Source organism: Xenopus tropicalis, chromosome 5 (genome assembly GCF_000004195.4).
Source record: "Xenopus tropicalis strain Nigerian chromosome 5, UCB_Xtro_10.0, whole genome shotgun sequence".
Classification (NCBI taxonomy): domain Eukaryota; kingdom Metazoa; phylum Chordata; class Amphibia; order Anura; family Pipidae; genus Xenopus; species Xenopus tropicalis.
In genome coordinates, this window is record NC_030681.2 from 285,995 (window position 1) to 313,711 (window position 27,717).

Here is a 27,717-nt window from a genome sequence, read left to right on the forward strand (position 1 = left end):
CGGTACCACAAAAACTCAGCAAAGGCCCCCATAGCGGGTCACGGGGCAGGTAATAGTGCTGCTCCAATTCTGCACTCAAATCCAGTTTTCAAAAGAGTAGATTTTTTTAATATTTCATTTTGAAATTGGAGGTGGGGATAGACATATTCTTAGTTTCTCAGTTGCTCCCAGCCATGTGACTTGTGCTCTGGTAACCCTCAGCCTCTCTTTACTGCTGCGCTGCAACTTAGAAGTGATGTCATCCCCTCCACTCCCAGCAGCCAATCAGCAGAACAGTGAGAGAGATTCCACAGCAGCATAAATAGGGGCCAATGCACATCTCAGGTTGCAGTTTCTTTGCAGAACAATAAAAGTGATACTATGTTATGTTAACACGTAGGCGGGTCGGGGTAACGCGTGGCGGGTCGGGGTAACGCGTGGGGGGTCGGGGTAACGCGTGGCGGGGTATCTGCCTCCAATAGAAGGTAAAACAGATGGTGCCAAATACAGGGAAATGCTGCACAAGAACCACTGGGAATCCCAGACGGTAATAAAGTCCAAGGGGGGTGAATATCTACATGGGGCAGTTTATTCTACACCGACAGTCACTATGACTCTATGGATGGAGGGCCGCCCTGCTCTCTCCTAGTACAACTGGGGCCCCACTGCACTCCCCCCCACACACTCTTTCTATACAACTGCACCTCCAGGCTCTAAATATACAGACTGTGAAACACTGGGGGTTAATCAGTAGTCACTGAGTAATGGACCCTGGAACGGAGCAGTTTCCCAGAACAGAACCTGTCACCCATAGGCGATGGTCTCCGTATGGATCCGGCTGTATCAGTTGTTACTGGGCGGTGGCGCTAATGGGGCACTTCCCCGGCCAGAGTCAGGGGTATCAGCGGGCGAGGGACACGGCGGGGGAGTCAGGAGCAGAGTACTGCTTGCGGATACGTTCATATCGCTGTAACTCACTGACACACACCGACGGCTGCAGCCGATTGGCTGCCTGAAGAAAATGCTCCATCTTGACCAACGGCTCTGGGGTCTGTTGCTGGTGTCCTGAAATGAGAGGGTTAAAAGCATCATCTGGGCCTAAAGCTACAGAACCAGCACAGTCCCCTCTGCCCCTGAATCCCCCTCAAACCAAGAATTGCCCCAACAACCCTGACAGATAGCACCACCCCCTCTCTGCATCCCACTTACATAGCCCCTCCCCCTTACATAGCCCCAAACCCAGAGCATCCGGGCTGCTGCTAATTCCACCCCCAAGCATTTTAATACCCACCATCCTCCAGTTGCTGCACCCTCTCCTTAACGGCGCCCATCATGGCGTCGGCGCAGAGAGAGTACAAGTCGGCCCCGGTAACCGCGCGCGGGCAGCGCTCTATCACCGCAGACAGGTCCACCGATGGGTCAAGGGAGAACCTGAAGGGAAAAAGATACAGCCCTTATCCCCCCCGTCTCCTATTGGAACCCTCCGGCCAATGTCTGTGCCCCTCAGGCAAGGGAACGCCCTACTGGCACACACTATAGCTGGCAGTTAGCCACCCATCGGCAGTGAGGGGGGGGCACTTTATTCAGTCAGGCAATAGTCACATATGGGAGGCAACACGGAGGGGCCGAACAGGGGCCTGAACAGCGGTAAGAAACCTAATAATGGCTGAAAGGCCAAGATGGGCGGAGTGGTAAATCCAGGGGGGGTTATACCATGTTGTGGGGGGGGTTATACCATGTTGTGGGGGGGTTATACCATGTTGTGGGGGGGGTTATACCATGTTGTGGGGGGGGTTATACCATGTTGTGGGGGTTATACCATGTTGTGGGGGGGGCGCAGGACACTCACTTGCGTGTAATGGCCGCCAGGACTCTGAGCTGGGAATCTCGCTCTTCATTCACCCCAACGTACAGCAATTTGTCAAATCTGAGAGAGAGAAGGGAGACCCCCACCCTTATATACACATACATGAAGGAGATCAATACACAGAGATGGGGGGAAAGACATAAATGAGTTGGGGGGAGAGACCGCCAATTACCTTCCGGGTCTCAGCAGAGCAGAATCCAACAGATCGGGCCGATTGGTCGCTCCAATTACAAAGACGTCGCTGGATGAGTTCAGTCCGTCCAACTCGGCCAACAGCTGCGACACCACCCTGATACAGACACCCACTGTCAGAGCTACGCATAAACAAACCCCTCCCTTAGCCGGGACATGGGGGAGGGGCGTACATAGGGGGCAGTGATTGGGGATGAGAGATGGGGGAGAAAATGGGGGCAGGATGAAGGGCATAGAAAGGGGTCAGGCAGAATAAGATTTGGGCTGATTTTAAATTGGGGGGAGGCTGCTAAGAATGGGGGGGGCAGCAGCTGATAAGAATGGGGAGGGGGCTGTAGTGAAAGGAATTCTGGGAGTAAAAAGTCTCTACAGGAGGCCTAGCTCTGCCCTGATTGGTTGCTTAGTGGAGATGACGCAGGGATTGGTTGGGCAGGGAGAGTAAACAAAAGCCCCACAAGGTTCTCTCTCTGCCCCGTGGGTTTGGGTTCCATTCAGCACTCACCTGTCCATCACTCCCCCCGAGTCCCCACTCCTGCCCCGACTGGGGGCCAACGAATCCAACTCATCAAAGAATATAATGCAGGGGGCCGCCGAGCGGGCACGGGAGAACACTGTGGGGCAGGAAATGCATCATGGGAAATGTCAGGCAAAGCCAGCAGGGGCAGATTATCCCAAACCCCCGCAGGGGCAGATTATCCCAAACCCCCGCAGGGGCAGATTATCCCAAACCCCCGCAGGGGCAGATTATCCCAAACCCCCGCAGGGGCAGATTATCCCAAACCACCGCAGGGGCAGATTATCCCAAACCCCCGCAGGGGCAGATTATCCCAAACCCCCGCAGGGGCAGATTATCCCAAACCCCCGCAGGGGCAGATTATCCCAAACCCCCGCAGGGGCAGATTATCCCAAACCCCCGCAGGGGCAGATTATCCCAAACCCCCGCAGGGGCAGATTATCCCAAACCCCCGCAGGGGCAGATTATCCCAAACCCCCGCAGGGGCAGATTATCCCAAACCCCCGCAGGGGCAGATTATCCCAAACCCCCGCAGGGGCAGATTATCCCAAACCCCCGCAGGGGCAGATTATCCCAAACCCCGCAGGGGCAGATTATCCCAAACCACCGCAGGGGCAGATTATCCCAAACCCCCGCAGGGGCAGATTATCCCAAACCCCCGCAGGGGCAGATTATCCCAAACCCCCGCAGGGGCAGATTATCCCAAACCCCCGCAGGGGCAGATTATCCCAAACCCACGCAGGGGCAGATTATCCCAAACCCACACAGGGGCAGATTATCCCAAACCCACACAGGGGCAGATTATCCCAAACCCCCACAGGGGCAGATTATCCCATATTGCATCATGATGATAGGATTTAGGCCTACCCTGTAACTTCTAGGCTGACTCCACCCCCCGTGCGGCCCCGCCCTGTATATCGGTATTCGCACACTTACCTTTCCGAACGTTTTCCTCGCTCTGACCCACGTACATATTGATGAGCTCCGGCCCTTTAACGCTGGGAAGAGAAACGGCAGCAATTACTGCTGTACTTACACCTTGGCTTTAACCAAACTCCTCCCACATCTCATTTTCTAACAAGCCCCTCCCAGCCCTGAGCAAATCTAACAAGCCCCTCCCAGCCCTGAGTAAATCTAACAAGCCCCTCCCAGCCCCCAATGGAGCCCCCACACACAATGACAGATATAGAAGGCGGCAGTTGGGGGCCCCACACACAATGACAGATATAGAAGGCGGCAGTCAGGGGCCCCACACACAATGACAGATATAGAAGGCGGCAGTCAGGGGCCCCACACACAATGACAGATATAGAAGGCGGCAGTCAGGGGCCCCACACACAATGACAGATATAGAAGGCGGCAGTCAGGGGCCCCACACACAATGACAGATATAGAAGGCGGCAGTCAGGGGCCCCACACACAATGACAGATATAGAAGGCGGCAGTCAGGGGCCCCACACACAATGACAGATATAGAAGGCAGCAGTCAGGGGCCCCACACACAATGACAGATATAGAAGGCGGCAGTCAGGGGCCCCACACACAATGACAGATATAGAAGGCAGCAGTCAGAGGCCCCACACACAATGACAGATATAGAAGGCGGCAGTCAGGGGCCCCACACACAATGACAGATATAGAAGGCAGCAGTCAGGGGCCCCACACACAATGACAGATATAGAAGGCAGCAGTCAGGGGCCCCACACACAATGACAGATATAGAAGGCGGCAGTCAGGGGCCCCACACACAATGACAGATATAGAAGGCAGCAGTCAGGGGCCCCACACACAATGACAGATATAGAAGGCGGCAGTCAGGGGCCCCACACAAAATGAGAAATATAGAAGGTGGCAGTCAGGGGCCCCACACAAAATGAGAGATATAGAAGGCGGCAGTCAGGGGCCCCACACAAAATGAGAAATATAGAAGGTGGCAGTCAGGGGCCCCACACAAAATGAGAGATATAGAAGGCGGCAGTCAGGGGCCCCACACAAAATGAGAGATATAGAAGGTGGCAGTCGGGGGTCCCACACACAATGACAGGTATAAAGGGCGGCAGTCGGGGGCCCCACAAACCTTAGGAACGTCATGGCGCACTCAGTAGCCACAGCCTTTGCCAGAAGTGTTTTGCCGGTTCCTGGGGGGCCATAAAGAAGGACCCCTGATCTCCGCAGACCCATAGACAGCACTTCGGGGTGCTCCAAAGGAAGCTGCACAGTGTCCAGGAGCTGACGCTTCACATCATGGAGACCCCCGACATCCCTCCATTGAACACAAGGCACCTAGAGAGACAGCTGAGTGACCCAATGCGGTATCTATACACCCCTCCCAATACAGGGAATTATGGGATACCCCAAACAGAGGAGGGGTTTATGGGATATTTTTTCAGCTTCAGACTTTCCCATATAAATCTCACCTTGGGCGCCCCAACAGCCTCGGCCTGGGAGTCCTGCAGAGCAGAAAGGGCCTCCTGGAAATCCTGAGCCCCGAGCGCAACCCCCGCTGCCAAGGGCCCTTCCCCCTCCTCCTCTGTAACGGGCCTGCCGAGAAACAGGGTTCAGCCTCCTGTAATCGGGGGTCTTGTCTGAGCCAACGTAATGGGGGGGCAGGGAAGGGACCGGAGGCAAACGGAACCAGGCAGCGGGTAGAAGGCAGAGACCGCGGGCAGAAGGCAGAGACCGCGGGCAGAAGGCAGAGACCGCGGGCAGAAGGCAGAGACATATACTGAGGGAAGGCAGAGACAGTGGGTAGAAGACAGAGACATATACTGAGGGAAGGCAGAGACAGCGGGCAGAAGGCACAGACAGCGGGCAGAAGGCAGAGACAGCGGGTAGAAGGCACAGACAGCGGGCAGAAGGCAGAGACAGCGGGTAGAAGGCAGAGACAGCGGGCAGAAGGCAGAGACAGCGGGCAGAAGGCAGAGACAGCAGGCAGAAGGCAGAGACAGCGGGCAGAAGGCAGAGACAGCGGGCAGAAGGCAGAGACATATACTGAGGGAAGGCAGAGACAGCGGGTAGAAGACAGAGACATATACTGAGGGAAGGCAGAGACAGCGGGCAGAAGGCACAGACAGCGGGCAGAAGGCAGAAACAGTGGGCAGAAGGCAGAGACAGCAGGCAGAAGGCAGAGACCGCGGGTAGAAGGCAGAGACCGCGGGCAGAAGGCAGAGACCGCGGGCAGAGAGACAGCGGGCAGAAGGCAGAGACAGCGGGTAGAAGGCAGAGACAGCGGGCAGAAGGCAGAGACAGCGGGCAGAAGACAGACATATTCTGAGGGAAGGCAGAGACAGCGGGTAGAAGACAGAGACATATACTGAGGGAAGGCAGAGACAGCGGCAGAAGGCAGAGACAGCGGGCAGAAGGCAGAGACCGCGGGCAGAAGGCAGAGACCGCGGGCAGAAGGCAGAGACCACGGGCAGAAGGCAGAGACAGCGGGCAGAAGGCAGAGACAGCGGGCAGAAGGCAGAGACAGCGGGCAGAAGGCAGAGACAGCGGGCAGAAGGCAGACACATATACTGAGGGAAGGCAGAGACAGCGGGTAGAAGACAGAGACATATACTGAGGGAAGGCAGAGACAGCGGCAGAAGGCAGAGACAGCGGGTCGAAGGCAGAGACCGCGGGCAGAAGGCAGAGACCGCGGGCAGAGAGACAGCGGGCAGAAACCACGGGCAGAAGGCAAACACAGCGGGCAGAAGGCAGAGACATATACTGAGGGAAGGCAGAGACAGCGGGTAGAAGACAGAGACATATACTGAGGGAAGGCAGAGACAGCGGGCAGAAGGCAGAGACAGCGGGCAGAAGGAAGAGACAGCGGATAGAAGGCAGAGACAGCGGGCAGAAGGCAGAGACAGCGGGCAGAAGGCAGAGACAGCGGGCAGAAGACAGAGACATATACTGAGGGAAGGCAGAGACAGCGGGCAGAAGGCAGAGACCGCGGGCAGAAGACAGAGACATTTACTGAGGGAAGGCAGAGACAGCGGGTAGAAGACAGAGACATATACTGAGGGAAGGCAGAGACAGCGGGCAGAAGGCAGAGACAGCGGGCAGAAGGCAGAGACAGCGGGCAGAAGGCAGAGACATATACTGAGGGAAGGCAGAGACAGCGGGTAGAAGACAGAGACATATACTGAGGGAAGGCAGAGACAGCGGGCAGAAGGCACAGACAGCGGGCAGAAGGCAGAAACAGTGGGCAGAAGGCAGAGACAGCAGGCAGAAGGCAGAGACCGCGGGTAGAAGGCAGAGACCGCGGGCAGAAGGCAGAGACCGCGGGCAGAGAGACAGCGGGCAGAAGGCAGAGACAGCGGGTAGAAGGCAGAGACAGCGGGCAGAAGGCAGAGACAGCGGGCAGAAGACAGACATATTCTGAGGGAAGGCAGAGACAGCGGGTAGAAGACAGAGACATATACTGAGGGAAGGCAGAGACAGCGGCAGAAGGCAGAGACAGCGGGCAGAAGGCAGAGACCGCGGGCAGAAGGCAGAGACCGCGGGCAGAAGGCAGAGACCACGGGCAGAAGGCAGAGACAGCGGGCAGAAGGCAGAGACAGCGGGCAGAAGGCAGAGACAGCGGGCAGAAGGCAGAGACAGCGGGCAGAAGGCAGAGACAGCGGGCAGAAGGCAGACACATATACTGAGGGAAGGCAGAGACAGCGGGTAGAAGACAGAGACATATACTGAGGGAAGGCAGAGACAGCGGCAGAAGGCAGAGACAGCGGGTCGAAGGCAGAGACCGCGGGCAGAAGGCAGAGACCGCGGGCAGAGAGACAGCGGGCAGAAACCACGGGCAGAAGGCAGACACAGCGGGCAGAAGGCAGAGACATATACTGAGGGAAGGCAGAGACAGCGGGTAGAAGACAGAGACATATACTGAGGGAAGGCAGAGACAGCGGGCAGAAGGCAGAGACAGCGGGCAGAAGGAAGAGACAGCGGATAGAAGGCAGAGACAGCGGGCAGAAGGCAGAGACAGCGGGCAGAAGGCAGAGACAGCGGGCAGAAGACAGAGACATATACTGAGGGAAGGCAGAGACAGCGGGCAGAAGGCAGAGACCGCGGGCAGAAGACAGAGACATTTACTGAGGGAAGGCAGAGACAGCGGGTAGAAGACAGAGACATATACTGAGGGAAGGCAGAGACAGCGGGCAGAAGGCAGAGACAGCGGATAGAAGGCAGAGACAGCGGGTAGAAGGCAGAGACAGCGGGCAGAAGGCAGAGACAGCGGGCAGAAGGCAGAGACAGCGGGCAGAAGGCAGAGACCACGGGCAGAAGGCAGAGACCGCGGGCAGAAGGCAGAGACCGCGGGCAGAAGGCAGAGACCGCGGGCAGAAGGCAGAGACAGCAGGTAGAAGACAGAGACATATACTGAGGGAAGGCAGAGACAGCGGGTAGAAGACAGAGACATATACTGAGGGAAGGCAGAGACAGCGGGCAGAAGGCAGAGACAGCGGGCAGAAGGCAGAGACAGCGGGCAGAAGGCAGAGACAGCGGGCAGAAGGCAGAGACAGCGGGCAGAAGGCAGAGACATACACTGAGGGAAGGCAGAGACATACACTGAGGGAAGGCAGAGACATACACTGAGGGAAGGCAGAGACAGCGGGCAGAAGGCAGAGACATACCCTGAGGGAAGGCAGAGACAGCGGGCAGAAGGCAGAGACAGCGGGTAGAAGGCAGACACAGCGGGTAGAAGGCAGACACAGCGGTAGAAGGCAGACACAGCGGGTAGAAGGCAGACACAGCGGGCAGAAGGCAGACACAGCGGGCAGAAGGCAGACACAGCGGGCAGAAGGCAGACACAGCGGGCAGAAGGCAGAGACAGCGGGCAGAAGGCAGAGACAGCGGGCAGAAGGCAGAGACAGCGGGCAGAAAGCAGGGACAGCGGCCAGAAGGCAGAGACAGCGGGCAGAAGGCAGAGACATACCCTGAGGGAAGGCAGAGACAGCGGGCAGAAGGCAGAGACATACCCTGAGGGAAGGCAGAGACAGCGGGCAGAAGGCAGAGACAGCGGGTAGAAGGCAGACACAGCAGGTAGAAGGCAGACACAGCGGGTAGAAGGCAGACACAGCGGGCAGAAGGCAGACACAGCGGGCAGAAGGCAGACACAGCGGGTAGAAGGCAGAGACCGCGGGCAGAAGGCAGAGACAGCGGGTAGAAGACAGAGACATATACTGAGGGAAGGCAGAGACAGCGGGTAGAAGACAGAGACATATACTGAGGGAAGGCAGAGACAGCGGGCAGAAGGCAGAGACAGCGGGCAGAAGGCAGAGACAGCGGGCAGAAGGCAGAGACAGCGGGCAGAAGGCAGAGACAGCGGGCAGAAGGCAGAGACAGCGGGCAGAAGGCAGAGACATACACTGAGGGAAGGCAGAGACATACACTGAGGGAAGGCAGAGACATACACTGAGGGAAGGCAGAGACAGCGGGCAGAAGGCAGAGACATACCCTGAGGGAAGGCAGAGACATACACTGAGGGAAGGCAGAGACAGCGGGCAGAAGGCAGAGACATACCCTGAGGGAAGGCAGAGACAGCGGGCAGAAGGCAGAGACAGCGGGTAGAAGGCAGACACAGCGGGTAGAAGGCAGACACAGCGGGTAGAAGGCAGACACAGCGGGCAGAAGGCAGACACAGCGGGCAGAAGGCAGACACAGCGGGCAGAAGGCAGACACAGCGGGCAGAAGGCAGACACAGCGGGCAGAAGGCAGAGACAGCGGGCAGAAGGCAGAGACAGCGGGCAGAAGGCAGAGACAGCGGGCAGAAGGCAGAGACAGCGGGCAGAAGGCAGAGACAGCGGGCAGAAGGCAGAGACAGCGGGCAGAAGGCAGAGACAGCGGGCAGAAGGCAGAGACATACACTGAGGGAAGGCAGAGACATACACTGAGGGAAGGCAGAGACATACACTGAGGGAAGGCAGAGACAGCGGGTAGAAGGCAGAGACAGCGGGCAGAAGGCAGAGACATACCCTGAGGGAAGGCAGAGACAGCGGGCAGAAGGCAGAGACAGCGGGTAGAAGGCAGAGACAGCGGGTAGAAGGCAGAGACAGCGGGTAGAAGGCAGACACAGCGGGTAGAAGGCAGACACAGCGGGTAGAAGGCAGACACAGCGGGTAGAAGGCAGACACAGCGGGTAGAAGGCAGACACAGCGGGCAGAAGGCAGACACAGCGGGCAGAAGGCAGACACAGCGGGCAGAAGGCAGAGACAGCGGGCAGAAGGCAGAGACAGCGGGCAGAAGGCAGAGACAGCGGGCAGAAGGCAGAGACAGCGGGCAGAAGGCAGAGACAGCGGCCAGAAGGCAGAGACAGCGGCCAGAAGGCAGAGACAGCGGGCAGAAGGCAGAGACAGCGGGCAGAAGGCAGAGACATACCCTGAGGGAAGGCAGAGACAGCGGGCAGAAGGCAGAGACATACCCTGAGGGAAGGCAGAGACAGCGGGCAGAAGGCAGAGACAGTGGGTAGAAGGCAGACACAGCGGGTAGAAGGCAGACACAGCGGGTAGAAGGCAGACACAGCGGGTAGAAGGCAGACACAGCGGGTAGAAGGCAGACACAGCGGGCAGAAGGCAGACACAGCGGGCAGAAGGCAGACACAGCGGGTAGAAGGCAGAGACCGCGGGCAGAAGGCAGAGACAGCGGGTAGAAGACAGAGACATATACTGAGGGAAGGCAGAGACAGCGGGTAGAAGACAGAGACATATACTGAGGGAAGGCAGAGACAGCGGGCAGAAGGCAGAGACAGCGGGCAGAAGGCAGAGACAGCGGGCAGAAGGCAGAGACAGCGGGCAGAAGGCAGAGACAGCGGGCAGAAGGCAGAGACATACACTGAGGGAAGGCAGAGACATACACTGAGGGAAGGCAGAGACATACACTGAGGGAAGGCAGAGACAGCGGGCAGAAGGCAGAGACATACCCTGAGGGAAGGCAGAGACATACACTGAGGGAAGGCAGAGACAGCGGGCAGAAGGCAGAGACATACCCTGAGGGAAGGCAGAGACAGCGGGCAGAAGGCAGAGACAGCGGGTAGAAGGCAGACACAGCGGGCAGAAGGCAGAGACAGCGGGCAGAAGGCAGACACAGCGGGCAGAAGGCAGACACAGCGGGCAGAAGGCAGACACAGCGGGCAGAAGGCAGACACAGCGGGCAGAAGGCAGAGACAGCGGGCAGAAGGCAGAGACAGCGGGCAGAAGGCAGAGACAGCGGGCAGAAAGCAGGGACAGCGGCCAGAAGGCAGAGACAGCGGGCAGAAAGCAGGGACAGCGGCCAGAAGGCAGAGACAGCGGGCAGAAGGCAGAGACATACCCTGAGGGAAGGCAGAGACAGCGGGCAGAAGGCAGAGACATACCCTGAGGGAAGGCAGAGACAGCGGGCAGAAGGCAGAGACAGCGGGCAGAAGGCAGAGACAGCGGGTAGAAGGCAGACACAGCGGGCAGAAGGCAGACACAGCGGGTAGAAGGCAGACACAGCGGGCAGAAGGCAGAGACAGCGGGCAGAAGGCAGAGACAGCGGGCAGAAGGCAGAGACAGCGGGCAGAAGGCAGAGACAGCGGGCAGAAGGCAGAGACAGCGGGCAGAAGGCAGGAACAGCGGGTAGAAGGCAGAGACAGCGGGTAGAAGGCAGAGACAGCGGGTAGAAGGCAGAGACAGCGGGTAGAAGGCAGAGACAGCGGGTAGAAGGCAGAGACAGCGGGTAGAAGGCAGAGACAGCGGGTAGAAGGCAGAGACAGCGGGTAGAAGGCAGAGACAGCGGGTAGAAGACAGAGACAGCGGGTAGAAGACAGAGACAGCGGGTAGAAGACAGAGACAGCGGGTAGAAGACAGAGACAGCGGGTAGAAGGCAGAGACAGCGGGTAGAAGACAGAGACAGCGGGTAGAAGGCAGAGACATACACTGAGGGAGGGGCCAGACCTGGAGCTGCGGATCCTGTTGGAGGCAGAGAGTCCGGCCCGGGACACGAGGGAGCAGAAGTCGCCCAATACAAAACCCTAAGGGACATTTACACACAGTTATACTTACTGCAACCCCCCCCTTACTGCAACCCCTCATTCCCCCCTTACTGCAACCCCCTCATTCCCCCCCCCGAAACACTGCAACCACCTCATTCCCCCCCCTCCGAAACACTGCAACCCCCTCATTCCCCCCCGAAACACTGCAACCCCCTCATTCCCCCCCGAAACACTGCAACCCCCTCATTCCCCCCCCCTCCGAAACACTGCAACCCCCTCATTCCCCCCCCCCCTCCGAAACACTGCAACCCCCTCATTCCCCCCCGAAACACTGCAACCCCCTCATTCCCCCCCCCTCCGAAACACTGCAACCCCCTCATTCCCCCCCCCTCCGAAACACTGCAACCCCCTCATTCCCCCCCGAAACACTGCAACCCCCTCATTACCTCCCCCCCCACAAACACTGCAACCCCTCATTACCTCCCCCCCCACAAACACTGCAACCCCCTCATTACCTCCCCCCCCACAAACACTGCAACCCCCTCATTCCCCCCCCCTCCGAAACACTGCAACCCCCTCATTCCCCCCCCCTCCGAAACACTGCAACCCCCTCATTCCCCCCCGAAACACTGCAACCCCCTCATTACCTCCTCTCCCCCCACAAACACTGCAACCCCCTCATAACCCCCCCACAAACACTGCAACCCCCTCATCCCCCCCCCTCCAAAACACTGCAACCCCCTCATTACCTCCTCTCCCCCCCACAAACACTGCAACCCCTCATTACCTCCCCCCCACAAACACTGCAACCCCCTCATTACCTCCCCCCCCACAAACACTGCAACCCCTCATTACCTCCCCCCCCACAAACACTGCAACCCCCTCATTACCCCCCCACAAACACTGCAACCCCCTCATTACCCCCCACAAACACTGCAGGGCACAGGCTCAGGTGTTTTTATTACTGGGGGGCACCAAGTCCCACCTACCGCAGTCGTGCGTGCCAGCTTTGTGATACTGACGTCCCGGCCCAGGGGCAGAGGGGCAGTGAGAGCCGCCAGGAGGCTGAGCCGTTGTTCCTCTGTCGGGGGCTCTAGGGAAACCTGTGGGGGAAAGAAGGGAATTACATTCTGCAGTGGCCAAGGCCCAGCCCAGTACTGTATATGGCGCTAAGCTGAGCTGCCCAGGCCACGCCCAGTACTGTATATGGCGCTAAGCTGAGCTGCCCAGGCCACGCCCAGTACTGTATAAGGGGCTAAACTGAGCTGCCCAGGCCACGCCCAATACTGTATAAGGGGCTAAGCTGAGCTGTCCAGGCCCAGCCCAGTACTGTATAAGGGGCTAAACTGAGCTGCCCAGGTCACACCCAGTACTGTATAAGGGGCTAAACTGAGCTGCCCAGGCCACACCCAGTACTGTATAAGGGGCTAAGCTGAGCTGCCCAGGCCACACCCAGTACTGTATAAGGGGCTAAGCTGAGCTGCCCAGGCCACACTCAGTACTGTATAAGGGGCTAAGCTGAGATGCCCAGGCCACGCCCAGTACTGTATAAGGGGCTAAATTGAACTGCCCAGGCCACACCCAGGACTGTATAAGGGGCTAAGCTGAGCTGCCCAGGCTACACCCAGTACTGTATAAGGGGCTAAATTGAACTGCCCAGGCCACACCCAGGACTGTATAAGGGGCTAAATTGAACTGCCCAGGCCACACCCAGGACTGTATAAGGGGCTAAGCTGAGCTGCCCAGGCTACACCCAGTACTGTATAAGGGGCTAAGCTGAGCTGCCCAGGCTACACCCAGTACTGTATAAGGGGCTAAGCTGAGATGCCCAGGCCACACCCAGTACTGTATAAGGGGCTAAGCTGAGCTGCCCAGGCAACGCCCAGTACTGTATAAGGGGCTAAACTGAGCTGCCCAGGCCACACCCAGTACTGTATAAGGGGCTAAGCTGAGCTGCCCAGGCCAAGCCCAGTACTGTATAAGGGGCTAAACTGAGCTGCCCAGGTCACACCCAGTACTGTATAAGGGGCTAAGCTGAGCTGCCCAGGCCACGCCCAGTACTGTATAAGGGGCTAAGCTGAGCTGCCCAGGCCACGCCCAGTACTGTATATGGCGCTAAGCTGAGCTGCCCAGGCCACGCCCAGTACTGTATAAGGGGCTAAACTGAGCTGCCCAGACCACGCCCAGTACTGTATAAGGGGCTAAGCTGAGCTGCCCAGGCCACACCCAGGACTGTATAAGGGGCTAAGCTGAGCTGCCCAGGCCACACTCAGTACTGTATAAGGGGCTAAGCTGAGATGCCCAGGCCACGCCCAGTACTGTATAAGGGGCTAAATTGAACTGCCCAGGCCACACCCAGGACTGTATAAGGGGCTAAGCTGAGCTGCCCAGGCTACACCCAGTACTGTATAAGGGGCTAAGCTGAGCTGCCCAGGCTACACCCAGTACTGTATAAGGGGCTAAACTGAGCTGCCCAGGCAACGCCCAGTACTGTATAAGGGGCTAAACTGAGCTGCCCAGGCCACACCCAGTACTGTATAAGGGGCTAAGCTGAGCTGCCCAGGCCCAGCCCAGTACTGTATAAGGGGCTAAGCTGAGCTGCCCAGGCCACGCCCAGTACTGTATAAGGGGCTAAACTGAGCTGCCCAGGCCCAGCCCAGTACTGTATAAGGGGCTAAACTGAGCTGCCCAGGCCACGCCCAGTACTGTATAAGGGGCTAAGCTGAGCTGCCCTGGCCACGCCCAGTACTGTATAAGGGGCTAAGCTGAGCTGCCCAGGCCACGCCCAGTACTGTATAAGGGGCTAAACTGAGCTGCCCAGGCCACGCCCAATACTGTATAAGGGGCTAAGCTGAGCTGTCCAGGCCCAGCCCAGTACTGTATAAGGGGCTAAACTGAGCTGCCCAGGCCACACCCAGTACTGTATAAGGGGCTAAGCTGAGCTGCCCAGGCCACACCCAGTACTGTATAAGGGGCTAAGCTGAGCTGCCCAGGCCACACTCAGTACTGTATAAGGGGCTAAGCTGAGATGCCCAGGCCACGCCCAGTACTGTATAAGGGGCTAAATTGAACTGCCCAGGCCACACCCAGGACTGTATAAGGGGCTAAGCTGAGCTGCCCAGGCTACACCCAGTACTGTATAAGGGGCTAAGCTGAGCTGCCCAGGCTACACCCAGTACTGTATAAGGGGCTAAGCTGAGATGCCCAGGCCACACCCAGTACTGTATAAGGGGCTAAGCTGAGCTGCCCAGGCAACGCCCAGTACTGTATAAGGGGCTAAACTGAGCTGCCCAGGCCACACCCAGTACTGTATAAGGGGCTAAGCTGAGCTGCCCAGGCCCAGCCCAGTACTGTATAAGGGGCTAAGCTGAGCTGCCCAGGCCACGCCCAGTACTGTATAAGGGGCTAAACTGAGCTGCCCAGGCCACACCCAGTACTGTATAAGGGGCTAAGCTGAGCTGCCCAGGCCCAGCCCAGTACTGTATAAGGGGCTAAGCTGAGCTGCCCAGGCCCAGCCCAGTACTGTATAAGGGGCTAAACTGAGCTGCCCAGGCCACACCCAGTACTGTATAAGGGGCTAAGCTGAGCTGCCCAGGCCACACCCAGTACTGTATAAGGGGCTAAGCTGAGCTGCCCAGGCCCAGCCCAGTACCGTATAAGGGGATAAATTGAACTGCCCTGGCCACACCCAGGACTGTATAAGGGGCTAAGCTGAGCTGCCCAGGCTACACCCAGTACTGTATAAGGGGCTAAGCTGAGCTGCCCAGGTTAAGCCTTTCTCTAAGTACTGAAAAGCAAATCACAAACCTCATTCAGGAAACAGGTCTGTATGTCCAGTGGTATCTCCTTGGGGGAAGAGGTGGTGGCAACAACCAGCACAGGGAGATCCCTGCAGGAGAATGAGAGGGATCATCAGGAAGAGCTTGGGGGGATATAAGGGAAATCCCTGCAGAAGAATGAGAGGGATCATCAGGAAGAGCTTGGGGGGATATAAGGGAGATCCCTGCAGGAGAATGAGAGGGATCATCTGGAAGAGCTTGGGGGGGATATAAGGGAGATCCCTGCAGGAGAATGAGAGGGAACATCAGGAAGAGCTTGGGGGGATATAAGAGAAATCCCTGCAGGAGAATGAGAGGGAACATCAGGAAGAGCTTGGGGGGATATAAGGGAAATCCCTGCAGAAGAATGAGAGGGATCATCAGGAAGAGCTTGGGGGGATATAAGGGAGATCCCTGCAGGAGAATGAGAGGGATCATCAGGAAGAGCTTGGGGGGATATAAGAGAAATCCCTGCAGGAGAATGAGAGGGAACATCAGGAAGAGCTTGGGGGGATATAAGGGAAATCCCTGCAGAAGAATGAGAGGGATCATCAGGAAGAGCTTGGGGGGATATAAGGGAGATCCCTGCAGGAGAATGAGAGGGATCATCAGGAAGAGCTTGGGGGGATATAAGGGAAATCCCTGCAGGAGAATGAGAGGGAACATCAGGAAGAGCTTGGGGGGATATAAGGGAAATCCCTGCAGGAGAATGAGAGGGAACATCAGGAAGAGCTTGGGGGGATATAAGGGAGATCCCTGCAGGAGAATGAGAGGGGTCATCAGGAAGAGCTTGGGGGGATATAAGGGAGATCCCTGCAGGAGAATGAGAGGAATCAGGAAGCGCTTGAGGGGATATAAGGGAGATCCCTGCAGGAGAATGAAAGGAATCAGAAAGAGCTTGGGGGGATATAAGGGAGATCCCTGCAGGAGAATGAAAGGAATCAGAAAGAGCTTGGGGGGATATAAGGGAGATCCCTGCAGGAGAATGAGAGGGATCATCAGGAAGAGCTTGGGGGGATATAAGGGAGATCCCTGCAGGAGAATGAGAGGGGTCATCAGGAAGAGCTTGGGGGGATATAAGGGAGATCCCTGCAGGAGAATGAGAGGAATCAGGAAGCGCTTGAGGGGATATAAGGGAGATCCCTGCAGGAGAATGAAAGGAATCAGAAAGAGCTTGGGGGGATATAAGGGAGATCCCTGCAGGAGAATGAAAGGAATCAGAAAGAGCTTGGGGGGATATAAGGGAGATCCCTGCAGGAGAATGAAAGGAATCAGAAAGAGCTTGGGGGGATATAAGGGAGATCCCTGCAGGAGAATGAAAGGAATCAGAAAGAGCTTGGGGGGATATAAGGGAGATCCCTGCAGGAGAATGAAAGGAATCAGAAAGAGCTTGGGGGGATATAAGGGAGATCCCTGCAGGAGAATGAGAGGGATCATCAGGAAGAGCTTGGGGGGATATAAGGGAGATCCCTGCAGGAGAATGAGAGGGATCATCAGGAAGAGCTTGGGGGGGTATACCATCTGTGTAGGGGTGGGACATTGGGGGTGGGACATTAGGGGAGGGACATTAGGGGTGGGACATTAGGGGTAGAACATTGGTGGTGGGATGTTGGGGGTGGGGGGCTGAGCTGGTACCTGGCCTGGGTCTCCCCTCCCAGGAGAAGGCTACGGAAGGCACTGATAACCCTTCCATCCTCCCTGCTGCCGTCTCGCTCTCGGCCCAGAAGCTCCACTTGACTCAGTAGGACCAGGCAAGGGGCAAACTCCGGTACCCTAGAGAGGGAAGCCTTGAGGCGTGCCACATTGCCCGCGCTGCCCTCCCTGCACAGCCTGGCACACTCAATCTGCAGGAAAGGGGGAGACAAGTGGAAACGTTGGCTTAAGGGTAAGTTGCACCCTCCCTGCACAGCCTGGCACAGTCAATCTGTGGGACAGGAGGAGACAAGTGGAAAAGTTGGCTAAAGGGTAAGTTGCACCCTCTGTATCATCATTCTGGATACAGTTGCCCTGCTACAAGGCCCTAAAGGGGGGGTCACCGTACAGTTATCCTTTAGCTACAGAATGCCCTGTTCCCAGCAACTTTGCAGTTGGTCTTCATTATTTTTTATGAATTGTCGCCCAATTCTGCCTGTTTCCAACCTGAGGGTCAGGTCTGACCCCAGCAGCCAAAATCTATTGCTCCGTGAGGCTACAATGTTATGTTTTATTGCTTATCTTTCCATTTGGTCCCTCAGTTGCTCATTCATACCACTGCCTGGTTGCTAAGGGAAATAAGACCCTAGAAACCAGATAGCTGCTGAAATGCCACACTGGAAGGTACCCACAGGAGATACCTAATGGCCAATCCCACCCACAGGAGATATTCCCACCCACAGGAGATACCTAATGGCCAATCAGATCCACAGGACATACCTAATGGCCAATCAGACCCACACAAGATACCTAATGGCCAAATCCCACCCACAGGAGATACCTAATGGCCAATCAGACCCACAGGAGATACCTAATGGCCAATCCCACCCACAGGAAATACCTAATGGCCAATCCCACCCACAGGAGATAACTAATGGCCAATCCGACCCACAGGATATACCTAATGGCCAATCAGACCCATAGGAGATACCTAATGGCCATTCCCACCCACAGGAGATAGCTAATGGCCAATCCCACCCACAGGAGATACCTAATGGCCAATCCGACCCACAGAAGATACCTAATGGCCAATCCCCCCCACAGAAGATACCTAATGGCCAATCCGACCCACAGGATATACCTAATGGCCAATCAGATCCACAGGAGATACCTAATGGCCAATCAGACCCACACAAGATACCTAATGGCCAAATCCCACCCACAGGAGATACCTAATGGCCAATCAGACCCACAGAAGATACCTAATGGCCAATCCCCCCCACAGAAGATACATAATGGCCAATCCCACCCACAGGAGATAGCTAATGGCCAATCTCACCCACAGGAGATAGCTAATGGCCAATCCCACCCACAGGAGATAGCTAATGGCCAATCCCACACACAGGAGATAGCTAATGGCCAATCCCACCCACAGGAGATAGCTAATGGCCAATCCCACCCACAGGAGATAGCTAATGGCCAATCCCACCCACAGGAGATAGCTAATGGCCAATCCCACCCACAGGAGATAGCTAATGGCCAATCTCACCCACAGGAAATAGCTAATGGCCAATCCCACCCACAGGAGATAGCTAATGGCCAATCCTACCCACAGGAGATAGCTAATGGCCAATCCCACCTACAGGAGATAGCTAATGGCCAATCCCACCCACAGGAGATACCTAATGGCCAATCCGACCCACAGCAGATACCTAATGGCCAATCCCCCCCACAGAAGATACCTAATGGCCAATCCCACCCACAGGAGATACCTAATGGCCAATCCCACCCACAGGAGATACCTAATGGCCAATCAGATCCACAGGAGATACCTAATGGCCAATCAGACCCACACAAGATACCTAATGGCCAAATCCCACCCACAGGAGATACCTAATGGCCAATCAGACCCACAGAAGATACCTAATAGCCAAATCCCACCCACAGGGGATACCTAATGGCCAATCCCACCCACAGGAGATACCTAATGGCCAATCCCACCCATAGGAGATACCTAATGGCCAATCCCCCCCACAGAAGATACCTAATGGCCAATCCCACCCACAGGAGATACCTAATGGCCAATCTCACCCACAGGAGATAGCTAATGGCCAATCCCACCCACAGGAGATAGCTAATGGCCAATCCCACCCACAGGAGATAGCTAATGGCCAATCCCACCCACAGGAGATAGCTAATGGCCAATCCCACCTACAGGAGATAGCTAATGGCCAATCCCACCCACAGGAGATACCTAATGGCCAATCCCACCCACAGGAGATACCTAATGGCCAATCAGATCCACAGGAGATACCTAATGGCCAATCAGACCCACACAAGATACCTAATGGCCAAATCCCACCCACAGGAGATACCTAATGGCCAATCAGACCCACAGGAGATACCTAATGGCCAAATCCCACCCACAGGAGATACCTAATGGCCAATCAGACCCACAGAAGATACCTAATGGCCAATCCCACCCACAGGGGATACCTAATGGCCAATCCCACCCACAGGAGATACCTAATGGCCAATCCCACCCACAGGAGATACCTAATGGCCAATCCCACCCACAGGAAATACCTAATGGCCAATCCCACCCACAGGAGATACCTAATGGCCAATCCCACCCACAGGAGATACCTAATGGCCAATCCCACCCACAGCAGATACCTAATGGCCAATCCCCCCCACAGAAGATAGCTAATGGCCAATCTCACCCACAGGAGATAGCTAATGGCCAATCCCACCCACAGGAGATAGCTAATGGCCAATCCCACCCACAGGAGATAGCTAATGGCCAATCCCACCCACAGGAGATAGCTAATGGCCAATCCCACCCACAGGAGATAGCTAATGGCCAATCCCACCCACAGGACATACCTAATGGCCAATCCCACCCACAGGAGATACCTCATGACCAAATCCCACCCACAGGAGATACCTTATGACCAAATCCCACCCACAGGAGATACCTCATGACCAAATCCCACCCACAGGAGATACCTTATGACCAAATCCCACCCACAGGAGATACCTAATGGCCAATCCCACCCACAGGAGATACCTAATGGCCAATCCCACCCACAGGAGATACCTAATGGCCAATCCCACCCACAGGAGATACCTAATGGCCAATCCCACCCACAGGAGATACCTAATGGCCAATCCGACCCACAGGAGATAACTAATAGCCAAATCCCATCCACAGGAGATACCTAATAGCCAATCCCACCCACAGGAGATACCTAATAGCCAAATCCCACCCACAGGAGATACCTAATGGCCAAATCCCACCCACAGCAGATACCTAATGGCCAATCCCCCCCACAGGAGATACCTAATAGCCAATCCCACCCACAGGAGATACCTAATAGCCAAATCCCATCCACAGGAGATACCTAATGGCCAATCCCACCCACAGGAGATACCTAATGGCTAATCAGACCCACAGGAGATATCTAATGGCTAAATCCCACCCACAGGAGATACCTAATGGCCAAATCCCACCCACAGGAGATACCTAATGGCCAATCCCCCCCACAGGAGATACCTAATGGCCAATCCCCCCCACAGGAGATACCTAATAGCCAATCCCACCCACAGGAGATACCTAATAGCCAAATCCCATCCACAGGAGATACCTAATGGCCAATCCCACCCACAGGAGATACCTAATGGCCAATCAGACCCACAGGAGATACGTAATAGCCAAATCCCATCCACAGGAGATACCTAATGGCCAATCCCACCCACAGGAGATACCTAATGGCCAATCCCCCCCACAGGAGATACCTAATGGCCAATCCCACCTACAGGAGATACCTAATTGCCAATCCCCCCCACAGGAGATACCTAATGGCCAATCCCACCCACAGGAGATACCTAATGGCCAATCCCACCTACAGGAGATACCTAATGGCCAATCCCACCCACAGGAGATACCTAATGGCCAATCCCACCTACAGGAGACCCCCTCCTGGAAAATACAGTATTTTATTGTCTTAGACCCACCAGGGAAACACAGAATGATCTTCCCTTAGAAGACATCAGTAATGAGGGTCTCAGTCACCTGGTACAGATGGAGGTTTAGGCGACTGCACGCGGCTTTCACAACTGTCTTTTTGCCACTGGAAGGAGAACCAGAGAACAGGACCCGCCCTCCTGTAGGGAGAACCTCCCTCCTGGAAGCAGAAAGAACAAACTAAGAACCCCAAGTGCAAACAGTTAGTGCCCCCGACTGGAACTACAGCTAAAGCAGCGAGACCCATGGGAACCTACCCAGGCACAGGCAGTGAGACCCACGGGAACCTACCCAGGCAAAGGCAGGGAGACCCATGGGAACCTACCAAGGCACAGGCAGCGAGACCCATGGGAACCTACCCAGGCACAGGCAGCGAGACCCATGGGAACCTACCAAGGCACAGGCAGCGAGACCCATGGGAACCTACCAAGGCACAGGCAGTGAGACCCACGGGAAACTACCAAGGCACAGGCAGTGAGACCCACGGGAACCTACCAAGGCACAGGCAGGGAGACCCATGGGAACCTACCCAGGCACAGGCAGGGAGACCCACGGGAACCTACCAAGGCCCAGGAAGTGAGACCCACGGGAACCTACCAAGGCCCAGGAAGTGAGACCCACGGGAACCTACCAAGGCACAGGCAGTGAGACCCACGGGAACCTACCAAGGCACAGGCAGGGAGACCCACGGGAACCTACCAAGGCACAGGCAGCGAGACCCATGGGAACCTACCAAGGCACAGGCAGTGAGACCCATGGGAAACTACCAAGGCACAGGCAGTGAGACCCATGGGAACCTACCAAGGCACAGGCAGTGAGACCCATGGGAACCTACCAAGGCACAGGCAGTGAGACCCATGGGAACCTACCAAGGCACATCTGCATGTCTCGCACACAGTTTATTACTGTCTGGATACTCACGAGACCTCAAGGTAAGGCTGAAGGATGCGACAGATTTCATCCACTGCATGAGAGAGTCCTGCTGGGAAGAGACTGCTCCAGAACACATGTCCATCCCGGGAAGGAAAGGACGGAACATAACTGAGAGTGCTGCCTTCCTGTCAGACAAATGAGTCCTACTGGGTTGTTCTGCACAAATGAATGTTCTGTTACCCCACGGAGGGGACCCTGGCCGCACAACTTACCTGGAACAGGATCATGTGGTTGGAATGGGCGAGGTAGGCGGGGCGCTGCTCTTCTCCTGGCCGCCCATCAATCCCAAGCACCTTAAAATAAAGGTCGGGGCACCTGAGGAACACGGAACAGTCCAACTGTAACACTATTACAGATATGGGGTTACAGTGCAGGGAATGAGGGGTACACACCTGCCGGCCCGTCTCGGATTGTTCTGTAAAAACTCCCCATGTGAGAGCGATGAGAGGCACAGAATATCCCCGCGCTGAATGACCCTAGGGGCGGAGCCAGAGAGACAAGCCAATGAGGAACCAGAGAGAGAGAGACATTGCCCAACGGGTTAGTGAGAGTGGCCCCAGGGGAAAGAAAAAGCACTGACTGGCACAGGGGCCACAAGCAGCTGATGGGAGAACCTCATACACATGGCAATTACTGGCCAATCCGGGCAGCCCTTTCATTTCTACTCAACTGTGCGTTTTAATAAGGACCCACTGCTATAACTTCCTCTGCCTGGAGGGGGGGGGATGGGCAGGTACCCCAATAGACACTGACCTGGCAGTTAGGAAGTGGTGGAACAAAGCCTGCCTGTAGGGGGCATCACTGTCGTACGATGGAGACGCCACAATCTGCACACAGAGCTGCTTGGCCAAGGGGGGTCCAACGAGAGCAGAACTGCCTCCCTCCAATGTGTCAGAACAGAACCTCTAAGGAAAAAAATAATGCAATGAGGCCCCTCCCCCTTTTCTCTCTTTCAGCACAAAGCAATGTGCCTAAAGCCACACCTACTAGCCACAGCCCTGCCCCCATATCAAGCATGGCTGCCTTGGTCTCTCTAGTACCCTCCCCTTTTATATACCCAATCTGTTATCTACTATTATTCCTAGATCCCCTCCCATTACTGAGTTATACACAGAATTATACTTGTACCCCTGTATCAGTGGGTTATACCCAATCTCTTATCTACTATTATTCCTAGATCCCTCCCATTACTGATTTATACACAGAATTATACTTGTACCCCTGTATCAGTGGGTTATACCCAATCTGTTATCTACTATTATTCCTAGATCCCCTCCCATTCCTGATTTATACACAGAATTATACTTGTACCCCTGTATCAGTGAGTTATACCCAATCTGTTATCTACTATTATTCCTAGATCCCCTCCCATTCCTGATTTATACACAGAATTATACTTGTACCCCTGTATCAGTGAGTTATACCCAATCTGTTATCTACTATTATTCCTAGATCCCCTCCCATTACTGATTTATACACAGAATTATACTTGTAGCCCTGTAACAGTGAGTTATACCCAATCTGTTATCTACTATTATTCCTAGATCCCTCCCATTACTGATTTATACACAGACCTATACCTGTACCCCTGTATCAGTGGGTTATACCCAATCTGTTATCTGCTATTATTCCTAGATCCCTCCCATTACTGATTTATACACAGAATTATACCTGTACCCCTGTATCATTGGGTTATACCCAATCTGTTATCTACTATTATTCCTAGATCCCTTCTGTATCAGTGAGTTATACCCAATCTGTTATCTTCTATTATTCCTAGATCCCTCTCATTATTGATTTATACACTGAATTATGAGTTATACCCAATCTGTTATCTACTATTATTCCTAGATCCCTCCCATTACTGATTTATACGCAGAATTATGAGTTATACCCAATCTCTTATCTACTATTATTCCTAGATCCCTCCCATTACTGATTTATACGCAGAATTATACTTGTACCCCTGTATCAGTGATTTATACCCAATCTGTTATCTACTATTATTCCTAGATCCCTTCCCATTACTGATTTATACACAGAATTATACTTGTACCCCTGTATCAGTGAGTTATGCCAATCTGTTATCTACTATTATTCCTAGATCCCTCCCCATTACTGATTTATACACTGAATTATACGAGTTATACCCAATCTGTTATTTACTATTATTCCTAGATCCTTCCCCATTACTGATTTATACACTGAATTATACCCAATCTGTTATCTACTATTATTCCTAGATCCCTCCCATTACTGATTTATACACAGAATTATACTTGTAGCCCTGTATCAGTGGGTTATACCCAATCTGTTATCTACTATTATTCCTAGATCCCCTCCCATTACTGATTTATACACAGAATTATACTTGTACCCCTGTATCAGTGTGTTATACCCAATCTGTTATCTACTATTATTCCTAGATCCCTTCCCATTACTGATTTATACACAGAATTATACTTGTACCCCTGTATCAGTGAGTTATACCCAATCTCTTATCTACTATTATTCCTAGATCCCCTCCCATTACTGATTTATACACAGAATTATACTTGTACCCCTGTATCAGTGGGTTATACCCAATCTGTTATCTACTATTATTCCTAGATCCCTTCCCATTACTGATTTATACACAGAATTATACTTGTACCCCTGTATCAGTGAGTTATACCCAATCTCTTATCTACTATTATTCCTAGATCCCCTCCCATTACTGATTTATACACAGAATTATACTTGTACCCCTGTATCAGTGGGTTATACCCAATCTGTTATCTACTATTATTCCTAGATCCCTCCCATTACTGATTTATACACAGACCTATACCTGTACCCCTGTATCAGTGGGTTATACCCAATCTCTTATCTACTATTATTCCTAGATCCCTCCCATTACTGATTTATACACAGACCTATACCTGTACCCCTGTATCAGTGGGTTATACCCAATCTGTTATCTACTATTATTCCTAGATCCCTTCCCATTACTGATTTATACACAGAATTATACTTGTACCCCTGTATCAGTGGGTTATAACCAATCTGTTATCTACTATTATTCCTAGATCCCTTCCCATTACTGATTTATACACAGAATTATACTTGTAGCCCTGTATCAGTGGGTTATACCCAATCTGTTATCTACTATTATTCCTAGATCCCCTCCCATTACTGATTTATACACAGAATTATACTTGTACCCCTGTATCAGTGTGTTATACCCAATCTGTTATCTACTATTATTCCTAGATCCCTCCCCATTACTGATTTATACACTGAATTGAGTTATACCCAATCTGTTATCTACCATTATTCCTAGATCCCTCCCATTACTGATTTATACACAGACCTATACTTGTACCCCTGTATCAGTGGGTTATACCCAATCTGTTATCTATTATTCCTAGATCCCCTCCCATTACTGATTTATACACAGAATTATACTTGTACCCCTGTATCAGTGGGTTATACCCAATCTGTTATCTACTATTATTCCTAGATCCCTTCCCATTACTGATTTATACACAGAATTATACTTGTACCCCTGTATCAGTGGGTTATACCCAATCTGTTATCTACTATTATTCCTAGATCCCCTCCCATTACTGATTTATACACAGAATTATACTTGTAGCCCTGTATCAGTGGGTTATACCCAATCTGTTATCTACTATTATTCCTAGATCCCCTCCCATTACTGATTTATACACAGAATTATACTTGTACCCCTGTATCAGTGAGTTATACCCAATCTGCTATCTACTATTATTCCTAGATCCTGTTTAGTACAACCAATACCCAGAGAAACTAAAGCAATAGGGTAAGTGGGTACAAGCTGCCCCACACGGGGGTATCTGGCACCGGGTGCTCTCACCTGTATGAGAATCTCACTGAGAGGCCGAGTCCGGGGCGCCAGGTTAAAGAGGAGGGGGGCAGAGATGAGGGCAGTGTGGGTGCCAGTGGGGAAGCCATAGGGGAGGGTACTATGGGGGTAGGTGCCAGGGGGGAGGGTACTATGGGGGTAGGTGCCAGGGGGGAGGGTACTATGGGGGTAGGTGCCAGGGGGGAGGGTACTATGGGGGTAGGTGCCAGGGGGGGCAGACAAGTTGCTGAGAAGGTGCCGGTACTTGTCAGGTTGCCCCCAGCAGAACTCAGTAGCCAATATGATGGCGAGGTGCCCCCCCTGCCCCTCCCCCCCCGGCACCGCCCATACCCACACCCACTCCCGGTGGAAGAAGCCCAAGTCCCGCAGTTGGCTCTTAGTGACCCACACAGCCGCCCCCCGATCCACCGGGCCCCCCAACTCCTGCAGCCTCCCTGCCCGCACCATGGCCTCGGCATCTATAGGGGCCACACGGAGCCTGCGGGGCGCAACTTCCCGGGCAAAGCTGGACAGTACGGGAGCCGTGAGGGCCCAGGGTCTCTCCCCCAGCGCCTCCTCTCCCATCATCCTCTGCTGCCCATTCGTCTCCCCCAGCGCCTCCTCTCCCATCATCCTCTGCTGCCCATTCCCCCCCACACAGGCTCCGCCCCCGGCCAGGTACAAAAGTCCATTTACATCCCGCCGGGGGCGGAGTTAGGACTCTCATCCTGCGAGAGTGTGACGTCACCGGGGCGGGGCCGCTTGGGGGGAATGTTCCATGAGTGGAAATGGGGGGAGTCCGGCCCGGGAACCGCCCCTCCCTGTCAGTTTGTTCCTTGTGGCGGGGAATAGTTCCCAGTAACACTGTTCCCTACAGCCCGGGGGGGGGGCTTTAACCCTTCAACTTCACTTCTGTGTCCAATCAGGAGAAAGGGAATTAAAGGAAACCCCTAACCCTGTATTCATTATATGAATAATACCCGGTGCTGGTTTCCCTTTGGGCTAAACATTAACCCTATCTGTACCAATGGCCCCTTTATTGGAGATCCCTATAGATCCTCTCAGGTCCCTGTCTGGGTTTCATATGGGGGGTGGGCGTGTCCTAATGGTCCCTGTAGGAGGGGGAGAGCCAATCACAGCCCTGCACTCACACGAGCACAGACAGGCTTCAGTTCCCTATCAGGTCAGCCTAGCTGCTGATTGGCTCCTATCCTACAGTGCCGCCGCCCCCCTGCACAGTCTGGGAAAGGAGGCAGCAGGAAGTGGCACAGATGGGCGGGGCTAGTGGGGTTTGGGGGGAAAGGAGGCGATAGGAAGTGGAACAGATGGGCGGGGCTAGTGGGGTTTTGGGGGGAAAGGAGGCAACAGGAAGTGGCACAGATGGGCGGGGCTAGTGGGGTTTGGGGGAAAGGAGGCGATAGGAAGTGGAACAGATGGGCGGGGCTAGTGGGGTTTTGGGGGGAAAGGAGGCAACAGGAAGTGGCACAGATGGGCGGGGCTAGTGGAGTTTTGGGGGGAAAGGAGGCGATAGGAAGTGGAACAGATGGGCGGGGCTAGTGGGGTTTTGGGGGGAAAGGAGGCGACAGGAAGTGGCACAGATGGGCGGGGCTAGTGGAGTTTTGGGGGGAAAGGAGGCGGCAGGAAGTGGCACAGATGGGCGGGGCTAGTGGGGTTTGGGGGGAATTTCTCAATAAATCAGCTGGAAACACAACTTTATTTTAAGCACAGTCCTTCTGTATACAGAGGAGTATAATTCCCTGGCACATTATTAACTTGTAGAGGAAATTGCAAGTTGTGCTTCTGACTCTCCTCAGTGACAGCGTGGGATCCTCACAGCAACTCTCAACAGATCTGAAGACAAAGACTGTTCAGTATCAGGGTTTAGGGGGAGGCTACAAACAACTCAGATCTCAGAGGGTTAAACTGTCGGTTCCAACTGTAAGGAACGTAATGAGGAAATGCTG

At 54.4% G+C, this 27,717-nt stretch overlaps 1 protein-coding gene across 1 annotated transcript; it reads right to left on the reverse strand.

Moving 5' to 3' along the window:
• Window positions 1–85: 85 nt before the first annotated feature.
• On the reverse strand, window positions 86–26,473 carry pex6 (peroxisomal biogenesis factor 6). Its single transcript, XM_031902271.1, has 18 exons — window positions 25,766–26,473; window positions 22,642–22,793; window positions 22,281–22,364; window positions 22,101–22,203; window positions 21,877–22,013; window positions 21,004–21,115; window positions 16,932–17,140; window positions 15,286–15,367; window positions 12,468–12,581; window positions 11,441–11,517; window positions 4,970–5,093; window positions 4,630–4,835; window positions 3,489–3,550; window positions 2,541–2,649; window positions 2,019–2,135; window positions 1,829–1,906; window positions 1,271–1,410; window positions 86–1,044 (listed from the first exon to the last, which is right to left on the reverse strand). The coding sequence occupies exons 1-18, from the start codon at window positions 26,384–26,386 to the stop codon at window positions 881–883; spliced, it is 2,691 nt and encodes an 896-aa protein (XP_031758131.1). The 5' UTR covers window positions 26,387–26,473; the 3' UTR covers window positions 86–880.
• Between the last annotated feature and the right edge of the window lie 1,244 nt (window positions 26,474–27,717).